The sequence below is a fragment of the Odontesthes bonariensis genome, chromosome 13, assembly GCF_027942865.1.
Source record: "Odontesthes bonariensis isolate fOdoBon6 chromosome 13, fOdoBon6.hap1, whole genome shotgun sequence".
NCBI classification, from domain to species: domain Eukaryota; kingdom Metazoa; phylum Chordata; class Actinopteri; order Atheriniformes; family Atherinopsidae; genus Odontesthes; species Odontesthes bonariensis.
The window spans coordinates 1569569-1588310 of record NC_134518.1 but is presented as its reverse complement, the minus strand read 5'-3'; the positions used below and the strand labels follow the sequence as shown (position 1 = coordinate 1588310).

Sequence of the window (18742 nt, the reverse complement as noted above, 5' to 3'; positions counted from 1 at the left end):
GCGCACTCGGCTCTATCTCTCTGCTCGCTCGCAAGCAACTCTTAGTTGTATAAGGGTATTGCCTTTTGTTACATTTTTTTAGGCTTACTGTTTTCACAGTTCACTGCTTTCTTTGCATTTTCTCTTGTGCTCTTATCTAAGCCATTTTTGACATTGTGAGATTTTATTTATAATTTTATTTAAATTTTTTTATTGTGTGTTAGGCCTATTTAATATTTTATTATTCAATAAAAACACGACTTATGTTCCAACTTCGTACCGTTGCATTTTTTTCTCTAGTTAAGCCAGCGCCACTTCATGACGGATCCTTGCTCGGTCAGATCGTATTGAGTTGTTTCTGTGTGGAAGCGGGTGCCTGAGCTGAGTCGGGCGAATCATGCCGGCTCTGGGTGACTCACGGCCAGTCGAGTCACGCGGCAGAATCGAAACTTAAAAAGATCCGAGTTGGCAGTGATCCGCTACTTGCCCGTCTGACCCGCTGAGTCACTCAGAGCCAGCGATTCAGCGGTCAGACGGGCAAGTAGCGGATCACTGCCAACTCGGATCTTTTTAAGTTTCGATTCTGCCGGCAGCAAGGATTGTCGTCGTCAACCCGTCTGCTGAAGCCTCTGTAGCTCGCTACAGGCTCGGTTAGCGTGGCTTCATGCATCTTGTACAGTCGTTGAAAAATAATCATTTCATGTCTGGCTTTCAGATAAAATGGCATTGAATTATTACTTGACAAAAATAAATGAGTGAACTTGTAGCCGTAGGCTGCTCTTTGATTTATCAAAATGAATTGATAAATGGGACAAAAAAAAAAGGCGAGGTACATAGCCACTTAACGGCAGAAAGGTTTTTTTTTTTTTTTTTTTTTAATAAGTGACTCAAGTGATTCAAGTGATCCGTATAACTCGAATCACTTCCTTGAAATGATCCGATCAGCCCGGATCACCCAAAAGATTCGAGTTAAGCATCTCTAATAGGTGGCCCTTTTTAAAGAGAGTGAACAGAAATCTTTGAATTTTCTGTACTCTCTGACTGCAGCAGCTTCCGAGGCCACACCTATCACTATTCACATGTAAAGTACCAGGTGATTGAGTGGCTATTCACAGGTGAGAACACACCCCATTCAGCCAGCATGTGGGGGAAGGCAGCAATGTCCTGCCAGTGACAGACAATTATCACATGGAGAGTGACAGGGGGGTGGGGGGAATCAGGGGTGTTACACACCCATCTAATTAGTATTCAACTAACAGAGACACTGACTGGAGTTACAATTACTTTTTTACAGTTTGTGTGAAAACAACAAAACATTTCTGACTGCACTTTTTACTTTTATGCAGCCAACACTTTTGTTTACAAGGTTCAACCTTCAAAAGTCTTGGCTAGATATATTTATAGCGTGTTTTCTTGCACTGTTTGAAGACCTCTAAAACTTGTTTTTTGTACAGTTGTGTTTCCCCTCAATTTAAATAAAACTTGTTTGTATTACATTCACTTCACTCTTATATTGTTTTTTGTTAGGCTTATCCGAATACAACCATATGTGTCACTTTTGCATAGATGTTTACAGTTAGTTGAAATACTTGAAAATGTCAAGGTGGTGACAACTGCCTCAAAGTCTCTGAAAAGGCCTTAGACTCCAGAGGGTTTATCACCTTTACTCAGAGCTGGACTGGGACCAAAACATGGCCCGGGCATTTTTTGGCCATGGCGGCCCACCATGAAGTAATCTCATCACTTTCTGTGAAAAATGCAATTAAATCCTAACACAAATGTATTCATTTAAATAAATCTCCTCACCTTACAAAAGCAGTTTTTTCATTAAATCGCTCTTCTCTGCCACTCTGTCAATCACTGTGTCAGTATCAAGGGACACAAGAACATCTTTCTCGGTGGCCATCATACGGTGGCCGACACGTGCAAACGCGCTGCAAACGGCGAAACAAATCCAACAGTAAAATGCTGCAAGAGAAAAATGCGGCAATAACAAAAACGACCGGAGCACACGCGCTGCAAACCCCGAAACACATGCAAGACAGAAACGCTGCAAACTTCAAAACACATGCAAGACAAAAACGCTGCAAACTCCAAAACACATGCAAGATAAAAATGCTGCAAACTTCAAAACACATGCAAGACGCTGCAAACTCCAAAACACATGCAAGATAAAAATGCTGCAAACTTCAAAACACATGCAAGACCAAAACGCTGCAGACTTCAAAACACAACGGAAGTTCGCCAGGCCACTGGGGGGTCTCGACCTGTGGGATAGGGGATATATGGGAGCGCTACCATATGAACCAGAGTGATGTGAACGAAAGAGAAGAAAGTCAGAAGGTAAGTTGTCCTCATGTCTTTTTTAAACACTTGGCCGTAATCTTTTACCTTATTATAGAAGAGCAGCGGAGTTATGTCGCTAATGTTAGCGTGCTTTCATTTAATTTAATGTTAGCTTTCGCTCGGGGACATCGTCTCCTCATATTGGATACATGGTAAGAGAGATGACAAACCGAGTGCACGGAAAGTACAGAGAGTAAAGGAGATGGCAAGGGAAGAGAAAAGAGAACAAATTTGAAGAGTAAGAGTAAGATTAAATAAAAAGCACAGAAAGGTGACAAAGTGCCCTCTCTCTTTATTTAGTAATGATCAATATGCAATTTTGAAATTAAATTGACTGATTGGATTCATCATAGCATATCATTGTCTATTTTTCCAGGCTGCCATGTTTTGCCCTTTCTGCAGCCAAGATCTGGGGACAGTTCACGTGTTCTGTCACTCATGTGGCAAAAATGTACAGTTCTTGGCACAAGCTGAAGACAATGGTGAGTATACTTGATGTACTCTTGGTTTAACATGCCACACTTTTCAAGATGCCCAAACATGGCTTTTTCCATGATAAACCAGTATTTTTTAGTGTGATAATGTAATGTAACAACCCAAGATTAGGGATCTACACTATATAGACAAACTCTATGTAACTGAGCTGTAACAACCCATATCTGATTTGACTCAGCCTGTCCTTTTTGAAAATGTATTCTCCTTTTCTCCCGTTGTTTGTCAGGTTCAACATTGGACAGCCCCACAGAGGAGGATCTGATTAAAAAGTACTTCCATGATGGCTACAGCAACAAAGAAATTTTGGATTTCCTGGCAACAATTCACAATGTTAAATTGAGCCTTCGCTCTCTGAATAGTAAATTAAAAAGTTTTTCACTGTTCAGGCAGAAAAATTACACTCCTCTTGTTACGGTACGTGCTGCCATCAAAGAAGAGCTAAAGGGACCAGGTCGGCATTATGGCTACCGTTTGATGTGGCTCACACTGCGCCAGAAGTACTATCTGACAGTGAGAAGGGATCATGTTATGACTTTGTTGAACGAGCTTGATCCGTCTGGAGTAGAATTGCGTGCAAGACGGAGATTTGTAAGAAGAGTTTACAGCTCCCATGGACCAAACCATGTCTGGCACATTGATGGTTATGACAAATTAAAGCCCTATGGCTTGGCAATTAGTGGCTGTATAGATGGCTACTCTCGCAAAGTACTGTGGTTGGTGTGTCAAGCAAGCAACAACAATCCAGGAGTGATTGCTCAAAACTATCTACGATGTGTCTCAGAATGTGGGATCATACCAATGCGGCTTCGCACGGACTGTGGCACTGAGAATGGCACAATGGTGGCAATCCATTGTGCTTTAAGATCATCACACACTGATGATTTTGCTGGGGCAGCCAGTCATATGTATGGCTCCTCAACAGCAAACCAACGAATAGAAAGTTGGTGGTCATACTTCCGAAAACAGAGGTTTGGTCATCAACAATTATTTTTATTTTTGTGCTCCTAGTTAATGTTATTGCAGTTACTGAAATGTAAATTTTCAATCGCATTACATGTAAATGTAAACCTAAAATGAATGACAGCTCTAATTCTAGTCTGTTGCAGGTCTCAGTTCTGGATGGACCTGATGAATGATCTGAAAGAGAGACATCTCTTCAGTGGGAGTCATGAGCACACATGTCTAGTGCGGTTTGTGTTCATGGGTGTGCTACAAAGGCACCTTGACGAATGCAGGGAAAGATGGAACACACATACTATCAGACCTGTTAAGCAGTCTCGTTGTCCGTCTGGTAAACCAGATGTCATGTACTACCTGCCTCACAGGTTTGTTTTTATGTGATATGTCTTTAAAAAATATATATATTTATCAAATTAACGTGTAGTTACTGCCTGTAGTTAAATTATTTTGCCTGTTGAGTAGCTTTCACAATATTTTTCCCCAGCAATGAATATTCAGTCATGTATTCATCTCATGCTACCCATTACTCTAATAATCTCTACTAAGCAGTGTGACAGTTGTTTATTTTCACATTTCAAGTACAATTCAGTAATAAAACTGGCTATAACATAAAACAATACAAGTTGCCAGTTGACTGAAAAAAACTAAATATATATATGAACTGACGTACAGTGCATATGTAACCCCCAGGTTCGGTGGAAATGACTGTGGGTTCACATTCTCACAGGAGGAATTTGGCCAGTTTAGAACAGAGACAACCTGCAGTCCATGTGGCGATGACCATCTCCAGGCACACTTTGAGGACTTACAGAGACGGAGTGGTCTGATGCAGCCATTAACATGGGAGTCCTGTGTGGAAAACTACATAAGACTGAAGAACATGGCTGATATGTAATGTGAGTGCAACATTCAGTCTTTGTATCAAACAACCAAAACAAAGTACCACAGCTTTCATGGAACAACTTTCAAAATGGACTCTGCAACTGTAAATATTATAGGTCAACAGCCTAATTTTTCTTTTCTGATACCATACTTGAAATTCCAATTTCAATGGAGTCCAAAACCAGGGGAGTTTTGTATCCCAAAGTCCATGTCTGTTTGAAACTCATCATATGTCTTGGACATTGGTATTTTGATTGTGTTCGCACAGGTGCTGCTGACCGGAAACCGAGATGTTGACTGAAAAATCAGTTTGGGTTGTGGCTGAATTCCAGAGGGAGGCAGTGTGTTTAATCCTGTGGCAAACATCAGGATGTCCGGGAGAGAGAGCCCTGTTTGTTGTTCTGAAAAAAGGAGAAGTATTGAGTTAAGTTAAACATTACAATACGACTGATATAAACAGAAAATGGTAAAAATAATAAATGTTCTAATAAAAATAAACCTTCTGTGCCAAGGAGATAGTCTCTCCAGAATCCTAGTACTCTGGTTTCTTCATGCCGTCTTGTGCTGCCCTTTTCACTGAGCTGAACCTCAAAGATTTCCTGTAGTGTTGCAGATGTCAGCTTCTCTGCACTTGCGCACATGAAGGGCCTGAATACAGATGCATGCTGCTCCAAAGCGTACATGACACCCAGTGTCGAAAGCCCATCCTTGAATCTAGAAAACAATTAGAGCAATCATCACCTCAATGATGCTGGCAATGGAAGCATTTTAAAGGAGCAGTTCCATCCACCATACATGAACATGATTTGGCAGTACATTTAATCTTCTAATCTTTTACACCAAGTGATCTTGCATATTCACCCAGAGTCTGAAACTGACTCGCGCGCCAAATGGTCACTGAAAGTTTTGACAGCTACACAAATTTAAAATTTTTTGTTGACTTGAGTGAAGTAATTCTACCAGCCTCTTGCTCATTTGGCTGATGACTACTGTTACATTCTGACCCTGTATTCATCTCTTTGACTAATATATGACTTGAAAAAAAAAATTAATGAACATCTTTAACTTTGTTCAAATTAGGGAGACATACCTTTGTATTGAGAAATAGTTGCGGTAAATTTTGTACCACCGCATAAAATCTTTTATCATCTTCTTTTTGTCATCCACAATAACAGGGTAATGAAAGCAACCAGCAATCAGCAAGATGTTGGAATGTCTTTCAACTGCTGAATGTAGTTCATCTAATGTAGCTGCATTGGATATCTAGGGCAGAGAACAATGAGCGTAAACGGAAAGCAATATGCTGACACACTCCCATGTGAGGCAATTTATTTAAAAAAAAAAAAAACGACATACCTACTGAATATCAGATTTTTTGTATTCTGCCATTTAGAATTGTCTTTTGTGAAGACATTTTTTATAGTAACAAAACATGTTCGAAAAAAGTTGATATGGGCATAATTAAATATTAGACATTTAAAAAAAAAATAATACTTTACTTGACTGAAGTAGTTGTTGTTAATAATACCAACCTACCTCAAGCAGGGAAGCTCTCATGGTGTCATCAGTGATATCTTCAATCTTGGCTTCAATGTCAGTGGTTGTTCCTGTGAGGAACTGGTAAAACGTCTCTGCCAAGAAGCGAGGACCTGGACCACCATGAACGATGGAAGTAGCAATCATCTTCCCAGCAAGGAAGTATTCATCATCTTTCGCAGCTGTAGATTTTTTTTGTCAAATTAGAACTACATTTACATCAGTTGCCGCATTCTCATGAAGAAGATGCTGAAACTCGAAATAAGGTCATTACCTTTACTGTCAAGTGTGATAAATTTCCTGTCCTCTGGTCCATCAAAGATTCTGCGTGTTCTTAGGCAGTTCATAAGAAGGGTCAGGAACTCACGCTTGGGACCACCATTGTCAAGTCCATCCTCAGCTTGTCCCTCATCGTCAGTGAACCTCACTAATATTTCATTGGATGGGTCAAATGAAGCACGTTTGAAGCCTCGGACCGCTCCGTCCCAAACATTGCCTCTATTGATATTGAACCTGCTGTGAGACGTTTGTGTAGTCTTTGCATAGAGCTCTGAAATAATGTCTGCAGCAGTCTTATGGTCTGTGCTGTAAAAGAAAATGTGGTGTATTATTATTTCAAAGAATAAAGGCACAAATAAGATTTAGAAAAATACTAATTAGTAATTACTACCTTTCCTCTGCACAGTGCTCCATATGTTCCTCTGGCTCTGAGTCACTGTCAACTATGATAGGTGCATACACATTTGTGTAGTTGCTGTATTGAGAGGACAGTTGAGTAAATATTTTCAAATTTATATCTAATGAATGATCTTTAAAAAGAATATTGGGTTTAGAACAGATAATACCAGTATGTTTGGCATATGTATGTATGTATATATATATATATATATATATATATGCCAAAATATATTTAAAAAAAAAGGTATGAATATCCCAAAATACTTGTGGGATTTTTTTTCCTTGGTTTGTAAGTAGTGACTTCCATTTAGAAATGTAAAAATGTAAAAAGCAAATCTGTAAAGGTTGTAACCATCAACACAGCTTACCTATAGTAGTTTTTGTTGTGGTCCTGGGTGGATTTGAGAAGTTCCTGGACTTTGGTTTGTCCTCCATCCTAATTTAACCGAAGAAATTACTGCAGTTAATGTAATGACAGTGCCACTGGCTTAGTAACTATAATAGTACACATTACATTTTGAGTGATTAGCTTGGAGAATTCATGAAAATATGTTCACACATTCAACATTTAAGTAGATGAATTCAAGTCTTACTTGATCAGAGCCTGGTTGTGTGTGTCTGAAAGGTCTGGAAATAAAAAAAAACTAAATAATTAAGTAGCTGCACTGTGCGTTGCACTGTCTGAGCAACAAAATATGAAGTGGACAATGTTTTGTTTGTCGTTTTGTATTTTACTCATTCAGAATGTTCTCCATTCTTGGACTGCTAGCATTATCTGGACCATCCCACAACTGCATACAACATAGAAATGACAGATTTCATCAAACGAAAATATCAATTCACTTCACTTAACGTGTAATGCCATACAGATGATAACTGACCAAGGTGTCAGAAAGTGGACTGTCTCCAGATGGCAACCGAACATGGACAACACTGTCATCGTCACTTGAAGAATGTCCACTGTAACCTAAATGCAATAATTATCTTGATTGTTACGGGTATGAAGTTGAATTGCATTAATCTCCCCAGTTTTACCTGTGAGTAAAGGTTATTTTGAATCCTTGAATCTTCAATATCTATCAACCATAAATACTTAATTAAAATTCACTACATAAATTTGGTGAAATGGTAGAATCATATGGTATCCCCTTTTGCTTTCAAACTTTGTATTGTGGCACAATAAACCCACATTGTAGTAAGAAAAAGACTGTATTGGAAATACAAGCCTAAAGTGGGCCTAAAGGGCTTTCTGATATTTATACTGATGACACACAAGTTAAACCTGGAAGTTAAAAGAATCATGACTGGAATGTATCTTGGTCTGAGAATCATATGTAGGTGTAAAAATGTGATATTTAAATCTAACATATAACAAAGTTGAGCTTAAAACAAGAGTGAAGATGTGTCAGAAGCACTTACAGCTGTTTGCAAAGTCCCTAACAGTGCAAATGTAAAAAGTAATTCTTTGGTAGGACTTTCCAATCTCCTCTTTGTACTTCTGCACTGTGAAAGGGGTGTCAGATCCCGGGATGTTTATAACTTTTTTAGCATCAGGATACAACAAAACATAAGCACAATCTTCCATATCCTGGTTGAAATCTTTCTGCTTTTTTACAGCAGCAGCCAGCAGTTGTTCAGCTGACCAATGAGGCTGAATATCAATGGGAAGAGACTTCCCTCTCACAGGCTTAAGAGAGCACCCGTGCATCTTCATAACGCCAACATTAATCTGATGAAAGATAAGATAATGAAATTAATAAAATAAATTTAATTGATAGAATCTGTCATTTACAGTTCATGAGTCTGCGTTGGTCATTGTGTGTGGGCAATGGCATACCTTCACTATTTTCTGTTTCTGTTCCTTCCCTGCTCTGTTCTTTGAAAAGAATGTCTTTCTTTCCCTCTCTTTTATTGCCCTAAATTTCAAAAAGGACTCAACACCTGAGCTTCCTGAAAGGTCAAAAATACAGGAATTGCACATTAATTACTCTTAATTAATTACTTTATTATTACCCCCACTATTCTCATATTTAATGTATTTCTAACATTTAATGTACTGAGTATTGCTGAGATATACTGACTACAAGAACACGATTTTCAGTTTACCTGCACTAGTGCCTGACTGAGCATCAGGAACTGCACTGGTGGTGGGCCTTTCCTCAGGGGGTTTGTTTGCCTTATTACAAATTGTACTAAGAAATTTAACATTTTTGCCACACTGAAAACAAAAGTCTGCAAAATCTCTCACGGTTTCTCCACAAAATGGACAGTACATCTGTGAGGGGAAAGTGGAGATTATTATTATTAGTTCAATGCTCTCCACATCTCCTCATCACCTCCACATTTTGCCCTAATGTCCCGTCTCTGCTTCCTGGAATTGCCTCTGTTACTCTTCTTCAAATTTGTTCTCTTTTCTCTTCCCTTGCCATCTCCTTTACTCTCTGTACTTTCCGTGCACTCGGTTTGTCATCTCTCTTACCATGTATCCAATATGAGGAGACGATGTCCCCGAGCGAAAGCTAACATTAAATTAAATGAAAGCACGCAAACATTAGCGACATAACTCCGCTGCTCTTCTATAATAAGGTAAAAGATTACGGCCAAGTGTTTAAAAAAGACATGAGGACAACTTACCTTCTGACTTTCTTCTCTTTCGTTCACATCACTCTGGTTCATATGGTAGCGCTCCCATTTATCCCCTATCCCACAGGTCGAGACCCCCCAGTGGCCTGGCGAACTTCCGTTGTGTTTTGAAGTTTGCAGCGTTTTTGTCTTGCATGTGTTTTGAAGTTTGCAGCATTTTTTATCTTGCATGTGTTTTGAAGTTTGCAGCGTTTCTGTCTTGCATGTGTTTTGGGGTTTGCAGCGCGTGTGTTCCGGTCGTTTTTGTTATTGCCGCATTTTTCTCTTGCAGCATTTTACTGTTGGAATTGTTTCGCCGTTTGCAGCGCGTTTGCACGTGTCGGCCACCGTACCATCAACATAAAGGCTTCCAGTTTGCTGGCAGAAAGGCAACTCCTCAGTCTGTGTTTGATACAGCGGAGGGTTGAAAATGAGCGAGGCAGGAATATTAATTTCGTATTTCTCCGGTTACCTACCAATCCATTTCAGCAAAGCAATGTTTCTCTAATATTACATGGGCAACTGTAACCTGTAACACCTGCAAACAATATAGTTATAACAAGCTAAAATAACACTGAACACTTTGGTGTCTACATGAGAGTGTCATAAACATTAATGACACACTTGATATCTATGACTGATGTCATTGGGTATTTGCAATATCTGCACACCAGTCAACTTTACATAAGCCTACAAAATGGAATGGCACTAGATACGTTATAGCCTTGCCTACATTAATGATGGTTTAAGTACTGTAATGCTAATGACAGGCGCATGTCACTTTTACACCTTCAAATAAAGTAAATCTACTCATAGCATTAGTGGAAAATAAAGACTGAATGATCTCTGTGACAGAAACGCGCACGCGCAGACACACACACACACACACACACACACACGCACACACACACACACACCACAGTCGGTGACCACCTCCTAACCAACAAGGTTGTGCAATAAAACAGGCTGGGCTTTTTATTCGTGTTCCAGCCTGACTGGATAAAATAAGTAATAATTTCAGCATGATCAATTCCCCCCATACTGATGTAGTGAAGATGTCTATAAATACCTCATTTAAGTCTCCACGCACACGGAGAGCCCTCAGTCCTCCCATTATAAAAACATGTCGTCATTCTGCTAACATTTCGCCTAACATTAGCCTACTTCTTACCGGGCTGGCTATTCTGACCTCCTCAATCTGTCCCTGGGTCACGTCTGTCTCCTCCTTCTCCTCCACCTCGATAACTTCTTCCTCTGTGTTTGGCCTACACTGTTCTACTGCTGCTGATGTTGACGGCCCTGGCCCTGCACTTGATGGCCTGCACCCGGTGCTGTGGTCGTGGTGGAAGCACTTGCAAACATGTCAGTAAGCTTCACACATTTTGCTGCTTGTAGGCTTTTTAGCCTTTTATCTCGCAGCTTCTGTGCACCACCCTTTCGTTTCTGTTGTTCATCCATTTCGGTTTTTGACTGTTCTCTCCTAGTCCGTTCAGCTCAAATGGTAGGATTGATGACCTGTGTCAACAGTGTGGGGAGGGGCGGGCAAAAGAGGTGCAGAGAGATTTCATTGGACTAGCCCCGTCAACATGAAATCGTGGGCCGCCCGCCGGTCACTTTTTTTTCTTTACATTAATCAAAAAAAAAAAAAAAAACTACATCACCGGCCCTCGAGGGGCGTCGGCCCACCGGGAAAATGCCCGGTATGCCCGACTGTCAGTCCAGCCCTGCCTTTACTGCAGTTGCATGAGACACCTAGGCTATGTATATATTTCTGGTTTTCATTGTCTGCAAAATATTGATTCTACAGAGTGGCCTATGTTGCCTGTCTTCATTGTCCTCACCCATCACCAAGATTTTGTCTGCCTATTATTATTTTTCTTCTTTTGTCTGTAGCTATTCCTGACTAGAACCGAGTGTGTGCCGGTATTCAGTTTAAGATAAATACGTAGTTGTCTTAAAGCAATACTATGTAAGTTCTCAAAAAGCCCATTATGGAGCTCCCGTTACAGGCTTGGAGGTAATTCTTTGCAGCATGCCAGATGTCCAGAGACATCGTCGGCCTCTCTCTTTCTCTTCCTTGCTTCAACGTCAACGTCTTCTTCTGTTTCTTCGGTGCCTCTGCCATGATGATCGTACTGACAATGTTGCGCTAGCTTAGCCTTATACCTGGGAGCGTGAGAGGGGTCTATTTTCTACAGTTCCTAGTTGGACAATTGCATTGCACCCCTAAAAGGTTTTGTGGAAAGATAACTCTCGACTACATTTCTGTGTGTGTGCGCTGGAGTCTTTTGCTGCCTTGAAACTTTAGTCCACATTTGAGTTAACAGCTCGCCAGTAACAGCAAATGCAGGATATGACTTGTACATCTAACTATCTGTTACAGGTATCTAATATAAATGTTTAACTGGACATTCCCGAGATCTCAGAATAAAGATGGAATCATACATTCGTAGTTCTCAGGGTGACCGCTGAGAACCTAACCCTGCTGGAAAAGTGACTTACCATTATCTCCAAAGCATTTTTTCTAAGCCTCTAGTTACCAAGTCTCTGTCTCTTTACACTTCTGATCAGTTCTGATCACTTTGTGGGTAACTTGGAGCTCAGGTGCTTTAGGAACATGTTGCACTCTGTTTGAAAACTTTATTTTTACTGTAGTTTATTTCTCTGCATGTTGTTAGGAGATTTTTACATCCTTTTTTTTTTTAATGTTTTTTTTATATTTTAAACTTAAATAATTCTTTATATTAACTCTAAAAAACCCTAGGGGATCGACTTCTGGGTTGTTGTACAACAGTCATAGTCACTCAGGAACATTCCTACCGCTGCTGTTGCAGCACAATGGATGAATAAGGTTTTTTTTTTTTTTTTTTTAAACTTTTATTCACTCTGGGTTAGTTAATAGGTGTGCAGACTCCTATTTAGAAGTAGCCTGCCTGAAGTAGGCTGACAAATCTGTCTGGTTTAGTATCTGTTTTCGGAGGAAGTTTCCCTGAGATTTAACACATAGAAAACTGTCAGCACTCCTGAAAACTTAGTTGTTTGTCTTTGGCTGTGTGTGATTACCTTTATTACATAATGTGATACCACGAGAGGCACATCAACAGCAGGGTAGTTCAAATAGTGCGAGGACACCAGTTTTAAAATAGTTTCCAAGTTTTATTGCGTACTTGGGGAATTTTAACAAAAGGTATCGAAGTTCATAACTTAAAACAAAAGGTCTTCTTTGTAAATGTTCAACACAAATCTTGGCCCGTGGCTCTTTAAAGGGGAACTTAAATAAATCTTCTTCAAACCAAAGTCTTTCCAACAGAAATCCTCACTTGCTCCATCTCTGGCAGTGTTCATCAAAGCCACTCACACGTCCTTCCAGGTGAGGGTCCAGGTAAGTGGTTCCTAGGTATTCCACCGTGGAAGAAACAGTCCATACGAGTTTCCATGCTGAAAGGATCCGTCCGCCAGCCAATCTTTCCCAACATCAGCTCCCCATCTGAAAGACTGCAACCCTGAGCTCTTAAGCTCAAGCAATCATCAGCCCTTAGTGGCCTCAGCTGTGTTCGGATGCCTTGTGGAAAGGGGTGCAGTTCTCGACTCCCCCACCAGATGGGACCATGGCGAGTTGTGGTTGGAGCCATCTCACTGGAACGTAGCACCCATCCACGATGCAGCCTCTCGTGACATCACAATACATATACATTGCAATGAATACATCAGATCACATTGAATATAGCTAATTAAATGTTGAGTAAGTTATAAGGATGAGTAACAAGGTTCCTGAAATGTTCTTTACTCCTGTGGTTCCCAAACTGTGTGCCGCGGCAGGCAAGTCCTGGTGTGCTATGGGATTATGTGACAACCATATGTTATTATTGCAATAAACAACTACACAAAAATAATATTTTTTTAATTTACTATATCAGTACTTTGTATGCACTCATTTCATAATACAGAGGCAAACTCCATACCTAAAAACAATTATTTAAAAAATAATTGACGTCAAAATGACGTTTCAGGCCTGACGCTTGCCTTGAAAAGACGGCGCAGCGCGGTGTCGTGCACCATTTGATTTTTGTAACTTGGCGGCGCCAACAACTTTAACTGAACAAAAACATCAAACTATTAAATGTGGTTTGCTGAATATCAGATCTCTCCTTTCCAAGTCTCTGTTAGTGAATGAGTTGATTTGTGATCATCATATTGATATATTTAGTCTTACAGAAACCTGGCTGCAGCAGGAGGATCATGTTAGCATCATGTTAGCATCATGTTAGCATTAATGAAGCAACTCCCTCTGACTGTTTAAATGTTCACGTTCCTCGAACCACAGGCAGAGGAGGAGGAGTGGCAGCTATCTTCAGATCAGGGTTACTAATCAGTCCCAGACCCAAGATTACTTTGAGCTCTTTTGAATCTCTGATTCTCAGTTTTTCCCACGCAAAGTGGAAATGACAGAAACCTCTTGTGTTTGTTGTTGTGTATCGTCCACCTGGCCCTTATTCTGAGTTTCTGTCTGAATTCTCAGAGTTTTTATCCCAGTTAGTGCTGAGTACAGATAAAGTCATTGTAGATGTTGAAAATGACAGCCTGAATATGAACTTTAATTCTATATTGGACTCTATTGGATTTTCTCAGAGTGTACACAGAGCGACTCACTGCCTTAATCACACCCTTGATCTTGTTCTGACTTATGGCATTGAGAGTGAACAGTTAACAGTGTTCCCTCATAACCCTGTCTTATCTGACCATTTTCTGATAACCTTTGAGTTTACATAACTTGACTATACAGTTTCTGAGAAGAAATTTACATATAGAAGGTGTCTATCAGAGGATGCTGTAACCAGATTTAAAGAATTAATTCCATCATCCTTTTCTTCACTGCCATGTGCAGATATGACAGAGGACGACTACATAAACTTTACTCCAACAACACTTGACTCTCTTGTTGACAGCACTATAGTTTCAATGCGTACAGCACTGGACAATGTTGCCCCTCTGAAAAGGAAGGTAATCAGTCAGAAGAGGCTGGCTCCTTGGTATAATTCACAGCTGCGTGCTTTAAAGCAGACTGCAAGAAAGCTGGAGAGACAGTGGCGTTCCTCTAATTTAGAAGAGTCTCAGTTAGTCTGGAAAGATAGTTTAATAACGTATAAGAAAGCCCTTCGTAAAGCTAGAACTGCTTATTATTCATCATTGATAGAAGAGAATAAGAACAATCCCAAGTTTCTCTTCAGCACTGTAGCCAGTCTGACTAAGAGTCCGAGCTCTGCTGAGCCAGTTATTCCTTTAACTCTCAGCAGTGATGATTTCATGAGCTTCTTTATTAATAAAATTGTTTCTATCAGACTTCCTACGGGCTCACCACCCGTGGGAGGGGCCATGGGGGTCGGGTGCAATGTGAGCTGGGCGGCAGCCGAAGGCGGGGACCTTGGCGGTCTGATCCTCGGCTACTGAAGCTGGCTCTTGGGACGTGGAACGTCACCTCTCTGCTGGGGAAGGAGCCTGAGCTGGTGCGCGAGGCTGAGCGGTTCCGGCTAGATATAGTCGGACTCACCTCGACGCATGGCTTGGGCTCCGGAACCAGCCTCCTCGAGAGGGGTTGGACTCTCTTCCACTCTGGAGTTGCCCGCGGTGAGAGGCGTAAAGCAGGTGTGGGCATACTTATCGCCCCCCGGCTGTGCGCCTGTACATTGGGGTTTACCCCGGTAGACGAGAGGGTAGCCTCCCTCCGCCTTAGGGTGGGGGGACGGGTCCTGACTGTTGTTTGTGCTTATGCACCGAACGGCAGTTCAGAGTACCCACCCTTTTTGGAGTCCCTGGAGGAGGCACTAGAGAGTGCTCCTCCGGGAGACTCCCTCGTCCTGCTGGGGGACTTCAATGCTCACGTGGGCAATGACAGTGAGACCTGGAGGGGCGTGATTGGGAGGAACGGCCCCCCCGATCTGAATCAGAGTGGTGTTTTGTTGTTGGACTTCTGTGCTCGTCACGGATTGTCCATAACGAACACCATGTTCAGGCATAAGGGTGTCCATATGTGCACTTGGCACCAGGACACCCTAGGCCGCAGCTCGATGATCGACTTTGTAGTCGTATCATCGGACTTGCGGCCGTATGTCCTGGACACTCGGGTGAAGAGAGGGGCGGAGCTGTCAACTGATCACCACCTGGTGGTGAGTTGGCTCCGCTGGTGGGGGAGGAAGCCGGTCAGACCTGGCAGGCCCAAACGTATTGTGAGGGTCTGCTGGGAACGGCTGGCGGAATCCCCTGTAAGGAGGAGTTTCAACTCCCACCTCCGGCAGAGCTTCAACCATGTCCCGGGGGAGGTGGGGGACATTGAGCCCGAATGGGCCATGTTCCGTGCCTCCATTGTTGAGGCGGCCGACCGGAGCTGTGGCCGCAAGGTGGTCGGTGCCTGTCGTGGCGGCAATCCCCGAACCCGCTGGTGGACCCCAGTGGTGAGGGAGGCCGTCAAGCTGAAGAAGGAGTCCTATCGGGCCTTTTTGGCCAGTGGGACTCTGGAAGCAGCTGATGGGTACCGACAGGCCAAGCGGAACGCAGCCTCGGCGGTTGCTGAGGCAAAAACTCGGGCTTGGGAGGAGTTCGGGGAGGCCATGGAGAACGATTTCCGGACGGCCTCGAGGAGATTCTGGTCCACCATCCGGCGGCTCAGGGGGGGGAAGCGGTGCATCGTCAACACCGTGTATGGTGAGGGCGGGGCTCTGCTGACTTCAACTAGGGACGTCGTGAGTCGGTGGGGGGAGTACTTCGAGGGCCTCCTCAATCCTACCGACACGCCTTCCGATGAGGAAGCAGAGTTGGGGAGCTCGGACTTGGGACCTCCCATTTCTGGGGCTGAGGTTGCCGAGGTGGTCAAAAAACTCCTCGGTGGCAAGGCCCCGGGGGTGGATGAGGTCCGTCCTGAGTTCCTCAAGGCTCTGGATGTTGTGGGGCTGTCTTGGTTGACACGCCTCTGCAGCATCGCGTGGACATCGGGGGCAGTGCCTCTGGACTGGCAGATCGGGGTGGTGGTCCCCCTCTTTAAAAAGGGGGACCGGAGGGTGTGTTCCAACTATAGGGGGATCACACTCCTCAGCCTCCCTGGTAAGGTCTTTTCGGGGGTACTGGAGAGGAGGATCCGCCGGATAGTCGAATCTCGGATTCAGGAGGTGCAGTGTGGTTTTCGTCCTGGCCGTGGAACAGTGGACCAGCTCTATACCCTCCGCAGGATCCTGGAGGGTGCATGGGAGTTCGCCCAACCGGTCTACATGTGTTTTGTGGACTTGGAGAAGGCGTTCGACCGTGTCCCTCGGGGACTCTTGTGGGGGGTGCTCCGGGAGTATGGAGTGCCGGACTCCTTGATATGGGCTGTTCGGTCTCTGTATGACCGGTGTCAGAGTTTGGTCCGCATTGCCGGCAGTAAGTCGGACATGTTTCCTGTGAGGGTTGGACTCCGTCAGGGCTGCCCTTTGTCACCGATTCTGTTCATAATTTTTATGGACAGAATTTCTAGGCGCAGCCAGGGCGTTGAGGGGGTCCGGTTTGGCGACCTCAGAATCGGGTCTCTGCTTTTTGCGGACGATTTGGTTCTGTTGGCGTCGTCAGGCCGTGACCTTCAGCTCTCACTGGAGCGGTTCGCAGCCGAGTGTGAAGCGGCTGGGATGACCATCAGCACCTCCAAATCTGAGACCATGGTCTTCAGCCGGAAAAGGGTGGAATGCTCTCTTCGGGTCGGGAATGAGATCCTTCCCCAAGTGGAGGAGTTCAAGTATCTCGGGGTCTTGTTCACGAGTGAGGGACGAATGGAACAGGAGATTGACAGACGGATCGGTGCGGCGTCTGCAGTGATGCGGGCTCTGCACTGGCCCGTCGTGGTGAAGAAGGAGCTGAGCCAGAAGGCGAAGCTCTCGATTTACCGGTCAATCTATGTTCCTACCCTCACCTATGGTCACGAGCTGTGGGTAGTGACCGAAAGAACGAGATCGCGAATACAAGCGGCCGAAATGAGTTTCCTCCGCAGGGTGTCTGGGCTCTCCCTTAGAGATAGGGTGAGAAGCTCGGTCATCCGGGAGGGGCTCGGAGTAGAACCGCTGCTCCTCCGCATCGAGAGGAGTCAGATGAGGTGGCTCGGGCATCTGGTGAGAATGCCTCCTGGACGCCTCCCCGGTGAGGTGTTCCGGGCCCGTCCTACTGGGAGGAGGCCCCGGGGAAGACCCAGGACACGTTGGAGAGACTATGTCTCTCGGCTGGCCTGGGAACGCCTCGGGGTCCCCCCAGAAGAGCTGGAGGAAGTGGCCGGGGACAGGGACGTCTGGGTCTCTTTGCTCAAGCTGCTGCCCCCGCGACCCGATCCCCGGACCAGCGGAAGATGATGGATGGATGGATGGATGGTTTCTATCAGAGAGAAGATTGATGGAGTCCTTCCCACTATTATCAGTGATGTATCATCAAGGACAGCAGCTTTAGAAGTATCTTTAGAACCTGATTTGTATTTAGACGGCTTCTGCCCAGTTGATCTCTCTGAACTAACGACAGCAATAGTCTCTTCTAAACCGTCAACTTGTGTTTTAGACCCAATCCCAACCAGACTGTTCAAGGAGGTTTTCCCATTAATTGACACTTCCATATTGGATTTGATCAATTTTTCTTTGTTGACAGGATATGTACCTCAGACTTTTAAGGTTGCTGTAATTAAACCTTTACTTAAAAAACCTACTCTTGATTCAGAAGTGTTGGCTCATTATAGACCTATATCCAATTTCCCTTTTATGTCTAAAGTTCTTGAAAAAATAGTTGCAGCTCAGCTTTGTGATCACTTACACAGAAATAATCTGTTTGAAGAGTTTCAGTCAGGATTCAGAGTGCATCATAGCACAGAAACTGCACTGCTGAAAGTTACCAATGATCTCCTCTTAGCCTCTGATAGCGGACTTGTGTCTGTGCTTGTCCTGTTGGATCTCAGTGCTGCATTTGATACGGTCGATCACAGTATCTTATTACACAGACTTGAACATGTTATTGGGATTAAAGGAACTGCATTAGGCTGGTTTAAGTCATATTTATCTGATAGATTTCAGTTTGTTCTTGTAAATGAAGATCCTTCCTCACACACCAGAGTAAGTCATGGAGTTCCCCAGGGTTCTGTGCTTGGACCGATTCTTTTCACTTTATACATGCTTCCATTAGGTAACATTATTAGACAGCATGGCATAAATTTCCATTGCTATGCTGATGATACTCAGCTGTACTTATC

The 18742-nt window shown here is 43.3% G+C and overlaps 1 protein-coding gene across 1 annotated transcript; it reads right to left on the bottom strand.

Moving 5' to 3' along the window:
* Positions 1-4827: 4827 nt before the first annotated feature.
* On the bottom strand, positions 4828-8019 carry LOC142397100 (G2/M phase-specific E3 ubiquitin-protein ligase-like). The gene is made up of 9 exons (XM_075480454.1): positions 7612-8019; positions 7470-7503; positions 7245-7312; positions 6869-6952; positions 6473-6783; positions 6199-6380; positions 5753-5925; positions 5162-5376; positions 4828-5063 (listed from the first exon to the last, which is right to left on the bottom strand). Exons 1-9 carry the CDS (start codon positions 7671-7673, stop codon positions 4828-4830), a joined length of 1365 nt encoding a protein of 454 aa, XP_075336569.1. The 5' UTR covers positions 7674-8019.
* Between the last annotated feature and the right edge of the window lie 10723 nt (positions 8020-18742).